The 12,664-nt window shown below is 50.8% G+C and overlaps 1 protein-coding gene across 4 annotated transcripts in view; it reads right to left on the reverse strand.

Annotated features, from left to right (window-relative positions):
- Positions 1–11,588, reverse strand: part of SPEN (spen family transcriptional repressor) — a 67,405-nt gene extending 55,817 nt beyond the window's left edge. For all 4 annotated transcript variants that reach the window (XM_030507894.1, XM_030507893.1, XM_030507892.1 and 1 more), the window contains exon 1: positions 11,438–11,588. In XM_030507894.1, the coding sequence (XP_030363754.1) occupies positions 11,438–11,520 (83 nt within the window). In that variant the 5' untranslated portion in view covers positions 11,521–11,588. The remainder of the gene's footprint in view (positions 1–11,437) is intronic.
- Positions 11,589–12,664: the final 1,076 nt, after the last annotated feature.

Genomic DNA, 12,664 nt, shown 5'->3' on the forward strand with positions numbered 1-12,664 from the left:
GCGAGCACAGGCACATTCACTGCTGCTTCTGCTCTCCCTGGTATTTAAGTGCAACACGCTCGGCAGATCAGATAGTCCTGGAGATAACTCTGTGCTGAAATAAGCGCTCGCTTCTTGCTTTACAGCTCAGCTGAACGCTCCATTTTAAGACACAAAGGAAGAGCGATCCTTAATTAAGACGTTTTATTTTTGCCTTTATTGCAAAGTCACCGTTTGGGTACTGCTGAGGGATTAATACACAAATGAAACTATTATGTACCAGCAGAGAGGGGAGAGACGGAGTATTCAAAGCAGTTTATCCACGGTTGCTGCTGTGGGCAGCAACCTTCCCATAGCCAGCACATGAGGTAATTTTTCTGCAATCCCCATGACAAAAGTTCTGCCACAGATAAGCTGTTCTGGTGTGCACACATCAGGTGAAACTTGACTATCGGTACACTCCTTCCTTGAGGTACGCACCAGCTCCACTGCAACACCCTCACAACACCCAAAAGGAGCCCTAGCAACATTTCAACCAAGGGTGAAGACGACAGAGGGGAGACAAATCCACGCTTGGGATACTGGGATTACATCAGGCTGTATGAATAATGGAAGAGCCCCAGCTTGACCTCAGCACTCCACACACCACCTCGCTGGGCTGCATTGCACATCCTCGCCCAAGCCAGCAGCTCCCTGCAACGCCAGGCGAGCCCAGCATTGCATCAGACCGGCCGCAGGCCACAAGGCTTCTTTGTCAGGAGGCAGATCCTGACTGAGCTGTAATGAAGGGCTGAACCCGAAATTCCCGAGGTGAAGCTGCCCGAGTGTAGCTGAACCGTATGAGCTGCTTGTTCCCAATGCCAGGAAAGAGGCAGAACCTGTGTTATTAAGGCACTTTTCCCAGCTGTCACTTCTGTACAATGAAGGATACTCACAGAGCACCCGCAGCAGGGCCCATTGCTATATGTGTTATTAAAAAAAGTAGAAATCAAAGTGGCTTTGTGAGCAGAAATAATGAAGACTCATTTCTTATGGATGCATGTCTTGAGGTTGAATTCTCCGGCATCCAATAACTGCCAGTTCCCACTGCAGCTTTTCCCACGGCCAGGAACACCTCTCTCCCATGTGGATTCTTTAATGTCTAATAAGGGCTGCAGTCTCGCTGCAGCTTTTCTCTCCATGGGGCCACTAATCAGGCCTCTCTCCTCTATTAAAACCGCTTGTTTTCACACAACTCAAAGGAACATCTCATCTCTGAGACCATGAGCATCCCCTTCACCCTCAAGTTGAGCTGAAACTGGCTCACAGGTTCAAAATTCATTAGGGAAGATCCATAGACATGGCAGGATTACAGTGATTTTGCTCTCCCAAGCAGATCAGAATAAATACAACTATGTTTGAAGCCCAAAAAGGTTGGAAATGTGTAGAAACTCTGCATGTTGGGCTGTGCTGCATCAAGTCCAATGTGCTGTGATGCTTTATCCACCAACCTACGCAGATGCACGCTATCACGTTGCTACATGCTGCGCACAGAGCCCCTGAATTCCATCTCCAGGGCGGGTTTTTCTTCCAGCTTAAAGTATAATCTGCAGATTTGCTTCAAAAATACCAGTGGCAATAGGCTCCATTAAGTGCTTTCTGCAGAGGAATTGCTCCAGCCTGTTCTTTTGCACGCCTGATTTTAGGATTTGTTTGGATTCGGTTTAAGAACGTGCAGCATCACAACTGTAGGGGAATCTCTTGATTAATCAAGTTTTTCATTCTTACATAAAAGGGTAATTCCCCATCTCAGTTTTGCTGCTCCAAGCCCTGCTTTGCATGTATTCGGCAGCAGATGGAGGAAAATGCAGAGTCAGAACATTATGGTCTCCCTGCCATGCTGCAGAGTGCTTTAAATACGTATCATCTCCAGGCTTTGTGAGTCTTGGTGCTCACTGGTTCCAGGCAAACACAAACTTTACAACCTCTTCTCCAAGGTTTTGTACGTTCTCCAGAAAACAGGATTTCAGTAGAAATAAAGAGACCGCCTGCAATCTCTTAGACCATCCCCGGTGATGGGATTGCTCTTTCTCCCCTGAACCACAGCTCGGTTTGCACAAGCAACCGGCTTCAATTCAGGTTGGACAGCTTGAAATTCATTTCTAACAGAAAGCAGCCACGGATCCAGGGACTTGCAGTCAAGTCACCAACCCCAAAAGCTCACCTACTGCTAAAAGGTTACGATCTTGAAACCAGGGAGGAAAAAAAATAGTCCCATCGCCATGAAATCCCAGAGTGGTTTGGACTGGAAAAGACCTTAAGCTCCTCCAGTTCCAAGCCCTGCCACGGGCAGGGACACCTTCCACTAGAGCAGGTTGCTCCAAGCCCCTGCGTCCAACCTGGCCTTGAACACTGCCAGGGATGGGGCAGCCACAGCTTCTCTGGGCACCCTGTGCCAGCGCCTCAGCACCCTCACAGGGAAGAGCTTCTGCCTCAGAGCTCATCTCAATCTCTCCTCGGGCAGGTTAAAGCCGTTCCCCCTTGTCCTATCGCTAGAGCCCCTGATGAAGACTCCTGAAAACAAAGGAAATCACCCTGAAAACAAAGTCAGTTCCCAGCCAGTCCAGCCCCCTCCATGGCTTTATCCCTGTGTTCAAGCTGGCAGCTGTTCCTGCCCTGCCACAGTCACCCAAATCCAGATGTGCAAATGTTATTTTGCTGGTCCATGACTCATTGCTCCCATCACCCTGGAGAAAGTGCTTGTTCCTGTGACTAACCCAACTGGCAGTGCAACACCCGGCGCGAGCCATGCGTCAGCCCAAGGAAGCCAGTATTCCTGCTGACAGGCACCACGCGGGTGTTCTGTCTGCAGGGACTACCTGTGCTCCGGGCACCTTCTGCATAGATGAGAGCATGAAACTTTCCACAGCTGAGCTCCTTAGACAGCCGGATTTTAATGGCTTTGCTTGTGATGCAACTCAAAGTCAAGGCTTGGCAAAGTCGAGCTGAAAACAGGCTACTTGAATGTCATCGCAGCGACAGGGGAGGTTTCCCACTTTGTTTTTAGGAACTGACCTAAAGGAGGCCTCACAACAGTGAAGAATTCAGCAGCCCCTTCTCTTGAGGTACTACCAGACCAATGGGGCCCCTCCTGCAGTTTAAGGATACAGCCACGTACACTGTGCCATCCACAACACAACTGGGAACGTCACCATAACCACCAGGAAAGCTGCTTCCTCATTAAAGGTGATCGGCTTCACCTTTAAATGCTTGTTTTCAAACATCACTCTGACCCAAGCTAGGCAAGAGCATGAACTGCCACCACAACCAAGAGACTGTAATCCCTGAGTGGAGGTAGAGGAAGAGATGCTTCCTGAGCTGAGTTGCTGCCAAAACCCAGTGGGTATCGCCATACCCACAACCAGTGCAGCATCTACAGCACCAGTGCTGAAACTGGGTTTATTTTTTAAACATGGCACAACTTCTCTGCTACCAACACTTCCAATAAGTTATCTTAGAGAAAGACCAAAGGTTTACTTAGACGTTGATTAGAAAGTGGTTCCTGTGTGGCTCATCGGTTCCTGTGTGGATCATTCACTGCCTCGATGCACACTGAGCTGCAGCATCTCACACACAAACACAGCCCCTGAAGTTAAATCAGATGTTGAGTACATACACAAGGGAGATATTTGTCCATCCTGAGCTTTTATTCTCCTCACAGTCAGGATGCTAATGAGGCCGGAAGACCGTTTTCCTCCAAAAACTACTCCTTTAACCAAACAACGTGGCAATTTATTTTTCTTATTTTGCCCTATTAACTATTACAGGTCACCCACAGCTGCCACAGGGAGCCTGAAGAGGGAACGTTTCAATAAGCCTCTGTGTGCTTCCTGGCAGGCGTTGCTGGTAACGGGGATGGAGGCAGAGGGACCACAGCTCAGGCCTTTGTGCCGCACGGAAGCAGTGAGCATCTCACCACAGACACGTACACCACAGCTGGGGAGATGTGTGGCAGGGCCATTGAGTTACCCTCAATGAATCCCACTGACAGCAAACACCACCAGCTCGGGCCGTACCTGGAGAGAAGCTGAAGGTGATTCACCACTTGCTAAGAGATAAAAATAATGATTTACCATCCTGCAGCAGTCTTTTTATTGAGCTAAAAGAGCATTTCAAACCCAGCTTTGATCGAGCACCTGACCACCTTCGTGACAAGAACTTGGTTGGAAGCCAGCTCCCATTTCCATCAGGGGATAACCAAAGACATACAAGCTCTTCCATTTGGATTGAGGGATATCCAAGAGGAACACACACCCAAGGCTGTGGAGAGAGCCATCGGTATCCAACAGACAGCAGTGCAGACCATCTATTCAAGCTCCTTCCGGAGATGTTTGGATTGAGCTGCTTTTCAGCGTTGAGATGAGAGCACATTCACGCCGTTCTGAATCAGATTTGGAAGCTCACACTTCAGATCTAAGTGTGCTTAAAAAAGAAAGAAAAAAAACCAGAAGTGCTTTCAATGTTAAGTTGCTAAGCTTCATTAAAAAGGGGAAGAGAAAGGAAGCAAAAAAAAAAGGTCCCTTTTGTTCTTAAAAGGCACCTGAGTCTATACAGAAGGAGGTCATTAAGACAGACTGCTGCTCTTCTCCTATGATGAGTGTGTCTGAGTGGAAAATTGATGTTCCTTCCACATCCGATTCTGCTGCCTTTTCACCCAAATCATCACGAATGTCTGGACCTGGGACAAGGCGTGAATATACAGACTGCAGCCCAGAGCCAGCCCCGTGCAGCGCCGCAGGACATGCTTCCAAAGATTCCAGCCTGAGAAGGACCTTTGTAGATGCTCTGTTGTTGTTTTAACCCAATTCAGAGATGCTGCCTCCATATCGAATCCATTCTGCAACAGATCGGCTTGCAGCAGGCCCTGGAACACATCCTGGTGTATTTATGAAAGCCTGTGACAATGTTTATTCTTTTACCAAGGGATGTTATCTTCACAGGGCAGATTTTACAGATCACACGAGACGATTACGGGGTGTTCACAGGTTAAACAATAACTATGGAAATGCAGAAAGCATTTGCTGCGCTTTAGTCATCGTGCAGAAGCCTTCAGCATGTCTTCACATATTACTGCAGAACAGCCTTGGAGATGGCTTTTCAGGCTCAAGGAGACCAGAGCTGCCATCACTCACCAGGCAGACAGCAAGGTAAAACCTCTAGATGAGGATGCTACCCCGGTGTGTACCATCACGAGGTGGGAAAACACCGATTTATCAGCTGGGGCAACAAAAAGAAAGCAGCTTTTGTGTGATTTTCATTAACTGTTTGAGCAGTCTTCAGAACACTACAGACTTGCAAGCAGCAAGGCTGGCTGGGCACTGTGAATTTCCATCTTCGGGCTCATATTCCTCCCACGAGACTGCTAAATTGGCATGTCGAAGATGCAGCTCAACTCAGAATCTTATTATGGAGAGTAATCATATTTTCTAGTTTATTCCTCAGTTCATTGTTTAGGAATGTTTGCCCTGGCAGTCTTTGGTTTCAGGGCGTTCTCAGACCTCAGCAAGTTCACTGAACTTAATCAAAAACACATGCAAAACATCTCACAAGTGCTTATTTTTGGTAGCTACCAAACCCAGAACGCACCCACCCCAGCAGCAGCTCAACTCCTCGCACCTCGGCTGCCAGCACCTCTCCCAAAACCTTCAGTACTCCAAAACCAGCCAAGAGGGGTGACCCTCAGCCCTACCCCTTCCCAAGCATCTTCTGAAGCCTGTTTTGATGTTTGTTAGTTCTCAGGTGCACATTCATGCACAGCAGGCATCTCTTCCTCTTCTTCACAAGCTGACAACAGTGTGAAACCACCCAACAGCAGGACAGCCTGTGGTTGTGACACATCAGCTCATGAAAACAGAACCCCTGAGGAGCCCCAGGTTCCTCCTGACTCACCAACACATCCAAAACCTGCAACCTGCCCTCTCCTCATTTGGACATTTACTTCCTTTTTTATGGAAAGCTGCCGAGCACCTCTTTGCCCTCAGTGAAGACAAGGACCTAATTTTGGACACACCTTCGACAGCAACAAGGTCATCTGCTTGAGAACTTGGCATCATTTGCTGCCCTCTGAGGAGCAAGGAGGGGGAAAACCAGCCAACAAGGCTACCACAAAGCAAATTTAAGCCTCTTCTCACTCCCTGTTCTAACTTGCTGAATGGATTTAGTACCTCCATAAGCCTCGCACGGGCTGGTAAGTCCTCAACACACGAGTCTGCCTTCAGCACTAGGATTAAATCACCATTGTACCAGACGAATTTAGAGTAAAGAGAAGAAATACCAAAAGCCAACATCACTTTGGAGCAGCTCAGTGACAACAGAAGCTGTTCTCATCAAATCACAAACACGCACAGCCAGGACCTTTGAAGAGGCTTCAGAGAAGAAACCATGCCAGAAAGGCTCAGCAGATGACAGAGTTTTGTAACCGAGTGACATCAGCTTATCTTTGTAACACAGCTCAGCGTATAAAAACGCTTCATAGAAGCTTAGACCAAATCTAGGTTCTTTGTGGCTTTTCATTAAGTTTCTTTGAAATAATTATATAGGCATTTCCTCGGCCAGCGTGGCATCAGCAAGCTGCCACCTCAGGTGCCTGCGAGAGCACAATCAGAGCAGCCACAGGATTCATGAACCTTCAACGTGAGTCAGTCTCGGGGGAAGAAGTAGGTGGCTGCAGACAAACACAGCTCAGCAACACCCCCAGAACACCACGGGGGTGATGCCGCTGCTGCTTTACAGTGAATCAATATTAGGAATAGAGTTACTAAAGGAGATGTAGTAGAAAACAAAGACTAGAGCCACCAGCAGAACCAACACCACCGTCTCCTCAACCAACCACCCAACTGATGAACCTACCACCAGTGCCAGGCCGACTTCCACTAGGAACCAACCAAGACCTGAGACAGGAGGCCTCACCTCGTGTCTTCCACACCTTTCTTTCCCTTCTGATTCAGGGCAACTGATTAAATCCCCTTGCCCTAATCCCCCAACTAAATGTCCTCCCATGATCTTCCTGGGGTTCATACTCTGCAAAGCTAAAATTACCTTACGGATTTGTAAAACACAGCATAAACAAGCCCTGATGCTGCCCCATTCTAGACATCACACCAGCATAAATGTTCCCTTTCCCCTCCCTTCTGGAAAAGCTGGAACTTAATCTGTGAAAACACCACCACTTAAAAATGACACAAACCAAGAAAGAAACAGGAATAGTTCATTCTGTCACCTGACTTCTGTATTTTCCTAAAATAACAATAACATGCATAGAGATCTCTATATGCAAAGCTCATTTAGTACAACCATCCGTGTGTTTGCATCCTAAGTGATATCCAAGAACTATTACTCCACTATAAGCAATAAAAGCCTGGGAACACATTAGAGAAGAACAGGAGCACTACTAGTGCTGACTGCAGCCTGTTCCCATGGACAGGCACTGCGGGACCTGCTGGTGTCCAACGTGGGAAAAGGCAGCAGCAGGAACAGCCACCATCCTGAAGCAGCACAGAGGGTTTTCCTTCTGGGAGCTCCAAGCCGGCACACAGCAGCAATCCTCACTCTTCCTGCACACAATCCATAGAGGAGCTGATCACAGCCCCTCTACTCCACCTTAGCCCATAGGGGTGACGTAGGGAGCAGGAAGTGCAGAGGTTTCGCTCTCCCAAGCTGAATTTACACTCCCAGGCATCAGACAAAGCATTTCCATGTAAACTGACCAAATATGCCTTGGAAGTTAGTGAAAACAAACACACGCTCAGCTTTTCTGCAGAGCAACTCCTGTGTTTAAAATGCAAACCACAGAAGGCATCTCCTCATCTCTCCTATGCATCTCCCCCAACACAGAAATCAGAACAAGGTGAAGCCACGCAAAGCCCATTTCCCACCCCCCCAAAAAAAAACCCGTAACAGCTATTTGTCTTCTCCAAGATTGAGCTGGTCCACAATTTATTTCTAATGATTTTAAATGAGCACATTTGTCTCCTGGAATCCAGAGCTTCTCCTGGCCTCGGTTGCCACTGTGAATGTCTCAATTCTCCCACAGAACAGGAGCTGGCATACCAAAGTCACATGCTTCATAATTAAGAGGCTTTTACTCCTCTTTGCCCTTTAAAACACCAATAAAGGGACAAAGCCACGTTCTTTCAGATAACTGGAAGAAAACACAGAGGGAAAAACAAGCCATGGAAGGCCACAGAGTGCTGGGGACAACTGTTACTATATTTAGTGCCCTTGTTCTGCAAAGCTGCCGAGCATCTGGTTCAGCGATGGTGAACGACTCTTTTCCCTGCTAGTCAAGACAGCATTGATGGGGTGAACCCACCGCTCCCCTGAGTGCCCAGGCCCCTTCCCCACATCCTCACACAGATTTGCTGCTTATTCCATCTGAGCAGCACATTTCCAGTCCCAGCTTTCCTATTTGGGAATTGGGAATGCCTTAAGAACTCAACTGAAAGAGAACAGAGTGCATTAGAATGCTGGTTTACAGAACTGAAAGGCTGGAACAATTTCAGCTTGTCGAAATGCACAGAAAGTGAGGGGTTTTTTTGCAATCCACTTTAATACGGAGATTGCAAAAAGGGGGTTTTAAGGAAAAAAATAACCCTGTTCACATAAGCCGGCGCTTCTTGAGATCAGCTTCAATAGTCTCTAGTTGGAAGGATTCATAAGCAAAAAGTGTTTTTTCAATTCACACTCAACAAAACCAACCAGGAGCATTCTGCAAAACCCAAAATACACTGTCTGAGAACACCTCTTTCATCTTAATTCATCCCTTAAGAGAATGACTGGTGAGACTGGGAACCCAGCAGTTCCCACTGGTTCACTGAAGTGGGGGGAGAAGCGGCGACCCCCTCACACTGGATATGCCTGTTGGGTTTTAAGTTTTGGAGTCTCCCTTGATTTTTTGCTGCTTTAGACACAAAATGGTTGTGTTTCTCCAACTTGCCCCTAGCAGAGGCTGTGCAACAGCAGGACCAGTTGTGTACAGGATTTAACATGGAAATGACAGTGTTTCCCAAGGAAAGGGGAAAAGCAAACACAACCGTGGGTTGCACAGAGGCTTCGGGGGTATCAGCATTCCCGGCTGAGATTCCAGGCAGCAATTCCCTAAACCCTTCCTCCCGCTTGCTCCTCACCCTGCTCCCAGGCTGGGGGATGGGTGGGAACTGGGTTTTGCCAAGCCCAGCTCCATCCGAAATGACTTTCTCTCCAAACTAAACCATCCTTTCCAAGGACGGAGCATCCCGCATCCCACCCCAGCGCTCAGGCAGCCGCCTTCCCTATGGATATACCCCCCCCTGCCACGCAATCCTTGTGTAACGTGTCCCTTCCCCCCAGCGAGGACCAGCATACAAAGGAAGCCTTGCTCCATTGTCCACCTACAGCACCTACACACCGAGCCTGCAACCACACTCAACCTACACCCCTCGCCCCTTCTACACCCACAAACGTCGAGGTGTTGGCACCCCCAAAAGCGCTACAGAGGCGACGTGTCATTTCCCCCCCCTGCGCCCACAGCCAAACCACGGGAAGAGTATTTTATCCGTGTTTACGTGCATGAGATCAGCCTCCTCCGAACACACTAATCCTGGTTAAAAAGCAGTTTGGAAAACACAGCGAGGAACTGCAGGAATGGGGGGTTGCCTGGCTGCAAATCTCCTTCCCAAACCTCCGACTGAAACTCAGGAAGGTAAAAACAACCATAAAGAAAAAAAAGGGAATTAACAATTCAGCGCCTGCCATTTTTTCCCATCCATCTCCAAGCAACAGTACCATAGCAACTTTTTCCCTGCTTTAATACATCTTACAAAAGGAGGAGGACTGGACAAAATAAAGACCCAGGAATGTCAGATTCCCACTTTTGAGTGCCTGTTCCTTCAGTTAGCCATGCCTGGAATCAAACCAACAACCCCAGAGCGGGTTTTCCTCCCCCAAAACCCCGTCTTTGTACAACGCTGGGTCACGGCACCCGGACTGACCGACAAGACAAACCACCTCGAGCACAGAACCACGGTCCCGTGCTGTGGGCTCGGGGGGAGAATAAAAGGAGCAGCTCCATTAAACCAGAGCAATTCCAAGTGCTGGCGATGCCGGGATGGGGCTTTGCTGCTGCGGAGGCAGTCCAGGAGGATGGAAGAGACCCCGGGGGTGCACCCCGGGGTGACCATCACCTCAGCCGGGGCCCCGACACCATTTTAGGTGCCGTGGGGATGGGGGTTCGAGCAGGAGCCGGGACCTTCCTTCCCCCTCAGTGTCACTGCATCTATTTTTCCCATGGTGACTCATTATTAAGGACGCGCCGTCATTTTTCCAATGCAGGAAGATTAAAGGAAGCTTTAAAATCCTTTTCCTTTTGGGGGGGTGTGTGTGTATAACAGCCCGGCTGGAGGGGCTGTGAGCTGAGCAGCCACCCCGGGGCTCTTTACCTTCTGTTTCCCCTAAAAATAATTAAAAATAAAAGGTTCCACCAACTTTGTGCAAGACCATTTCCCGAGGAAAAAGGTGTTGCTGAGGCAGCGGGGGAGAAGCTGCTGCTGCCTCCTCCTCCTCTTCTTCTTCCTCCTCCTCCTCGCATGAAAAGACATGAGGAAAAAAAACCACAACCATGCAAACAGCTACTACTTCCTTATGAGCAGGATTAACCTCCGCAACAACAACAAAAAAGGTAAAACACCCAAAAAGCCATGATATCGTAAGGAGTCCGGAGTGCTTCCCGCGTGCAGGAATCCCGTGTTTTCCTCGTGCGTTTGTGTGATTTTTAGGGGTTTTTAAATCACGTTTTCGCTGCCGCAGCCGCTTCGGTTCCCACCGCTCGCTGCACCTCGGTGGGACGCACATACACACACACACGCAGCATCCTCATGGCCGGGGTGGCTCCAAGACGGAGAAAAACAGGGTAAAAAAGGAAGGGAAATAACGAGAGAGAAAACTCCAAAAACGTTGGATAACGGTAAAAAAAAAAACGACGATTAAAAAAGCAAGATGGCCAAGCTCCGGCACCGCGCACCCCTCGGTACGAGATCCACTCCGTGCAGAGCTTCCACACGCTGCTCCTCTCCTGCGCCTTATGCTCAGCCGTTGGTGGTGTTGTTACCGGTACGATCACACCGTGATGATCCTCCTCGGCTCCGGCAGCTCCCCCCGCGGCCCGTCCACGCCGCCGTCCCGCTGCGGGCGCTCCTCGCCATGGCGCGGGTTATTTACAGCGATTTTGTTTTCCTCCTGCTCCCCGCAGGCCGCGGCAGCCCCGTCCCCCCGCGGCCCTCGCCGCTATTTCCATCTTTTATGGCTTTTTCCACCCTTATTTTCCCCACACCGAGGGCAGGCGGGGGCCTCCCCGGCTGCGGACCCCGACCCGAAGGCGCGGGAAGGCCCCGCCGGAGCCTCTTTCCAACACCACCACCACCACCCCCCTCGGCTCCGCACTCACCGCTTGAAGTGCTCGATGATCTTCTCCTCACGCACGTTCTCCGGCAGGTTGCCCACCCAGAGGTGCCTGGTTTCCCGCACCATGCTGCGCGGCGCGGGGCGAGCCCGCCGCCCCTGCCCCGGCTCGCTGCCGCCTCTCCCCGCGCAGCGCTGCCGGCCGCCGCTCGCCGCCCGCCTCCTCCTCCTCCTCCGCCGCCTCCTCCTTCTCCTCCGCGCCGCCCTCCGCCTCTTCCGCCGCGGGGCCCTGCCGCCCTCAGCGCCGCCGGCTGCCTCCCCCCGCGGCGGACGACACCATCCCCTGCGGGGGGGCCCCCTGGCTGGCGGGCCGGCTGGCGGGCGGCGGGCTCCCCCTCCGACGAGGGTTTTCTTCCTCGCTGCCTCCTCCCGCCGCGGCCCTCGCTCGCTCGCTCCCGCTTCTTCTTCTTCCTCCTCCTCCTCCTCCGTCAGCGCAGCTCCTGCCCCCCCCCCTTTTCCCTCCCCTCCTCCTTCCCCCCCCCCGCCCCGCGCCTCTCTCGCAGCGGCCCCGCGCACGCGCACTGCGCCCCCCCCGGGAGCGCGCCGCGGGACCGCCGGCGGGGGTGGAGCGCGGGCGCGCAACGCCCCGCCCTCGTGAAGGGGGGGGGGGGAGCGGCGGGAATGCGCGTGCGCGGCGGTGCGGGGAGGGGGGGTGTGATGGGAAAGGTGGGGGGGGCGCTGAGAAAAGGGGGTGGATTGGTGAAATAAAGGGGTTGTGTTGTCAAAAACGGGGCGCTGTGCAAGGGGTAAAGGGGGGGCATCGCAAAGTGGGGGCTGTGCGGAAAGTGAAGGGTGCGCTGCAAAAATGGTGAATTGCGAGAAGGGGGCACTGCGAAAAACGGGGTGGTACACGGGGAATAAGGAGGGCTGTGGTGCAAGCGTAAAGGGGTGCATTGAAAATGGGGGGCACTGCAGAAAATCGAGGGGGTACTATGCAAAAAAAGGGGTGCTGTGCAAGAAAGGGGGTGCAACTGCAAAACTAAATGGGGCTGTATTGCAGAAAATGGGGTGCTGTGCAAGAAATAAAGGGGTGCACTGCAAAATAAGGGGGGCTGTTAAAAGGGTACACTGCAAAATTAATGGGGACACTGCAAAAAACTGGGTGGTATGCAGAAAATAAAGGGGGCTGTGCTGCAAAGGGGTGCATTGAAAATGAGGGGTGCACTGCAAAAATAAAAGTGGCTATTGCAAAAAGTGGGGTGCTGTGTAAAAA

The sequence above is a fragment of the Strigops habroptila genome, chromosome 16, assembly GCF_004027225.2.
Source record: "Strigops habroptila isolate Jane chromosome 16, bStrHab1.2.pri, whole genome shotgun sequence".
NCBI classification, from domain to species: domain Eukaryota; kingdom Metazoa; phylum Chordata; class Aves; order Psittaciformes; family Psittacidae; genus Strigops; species Strigops habroptila.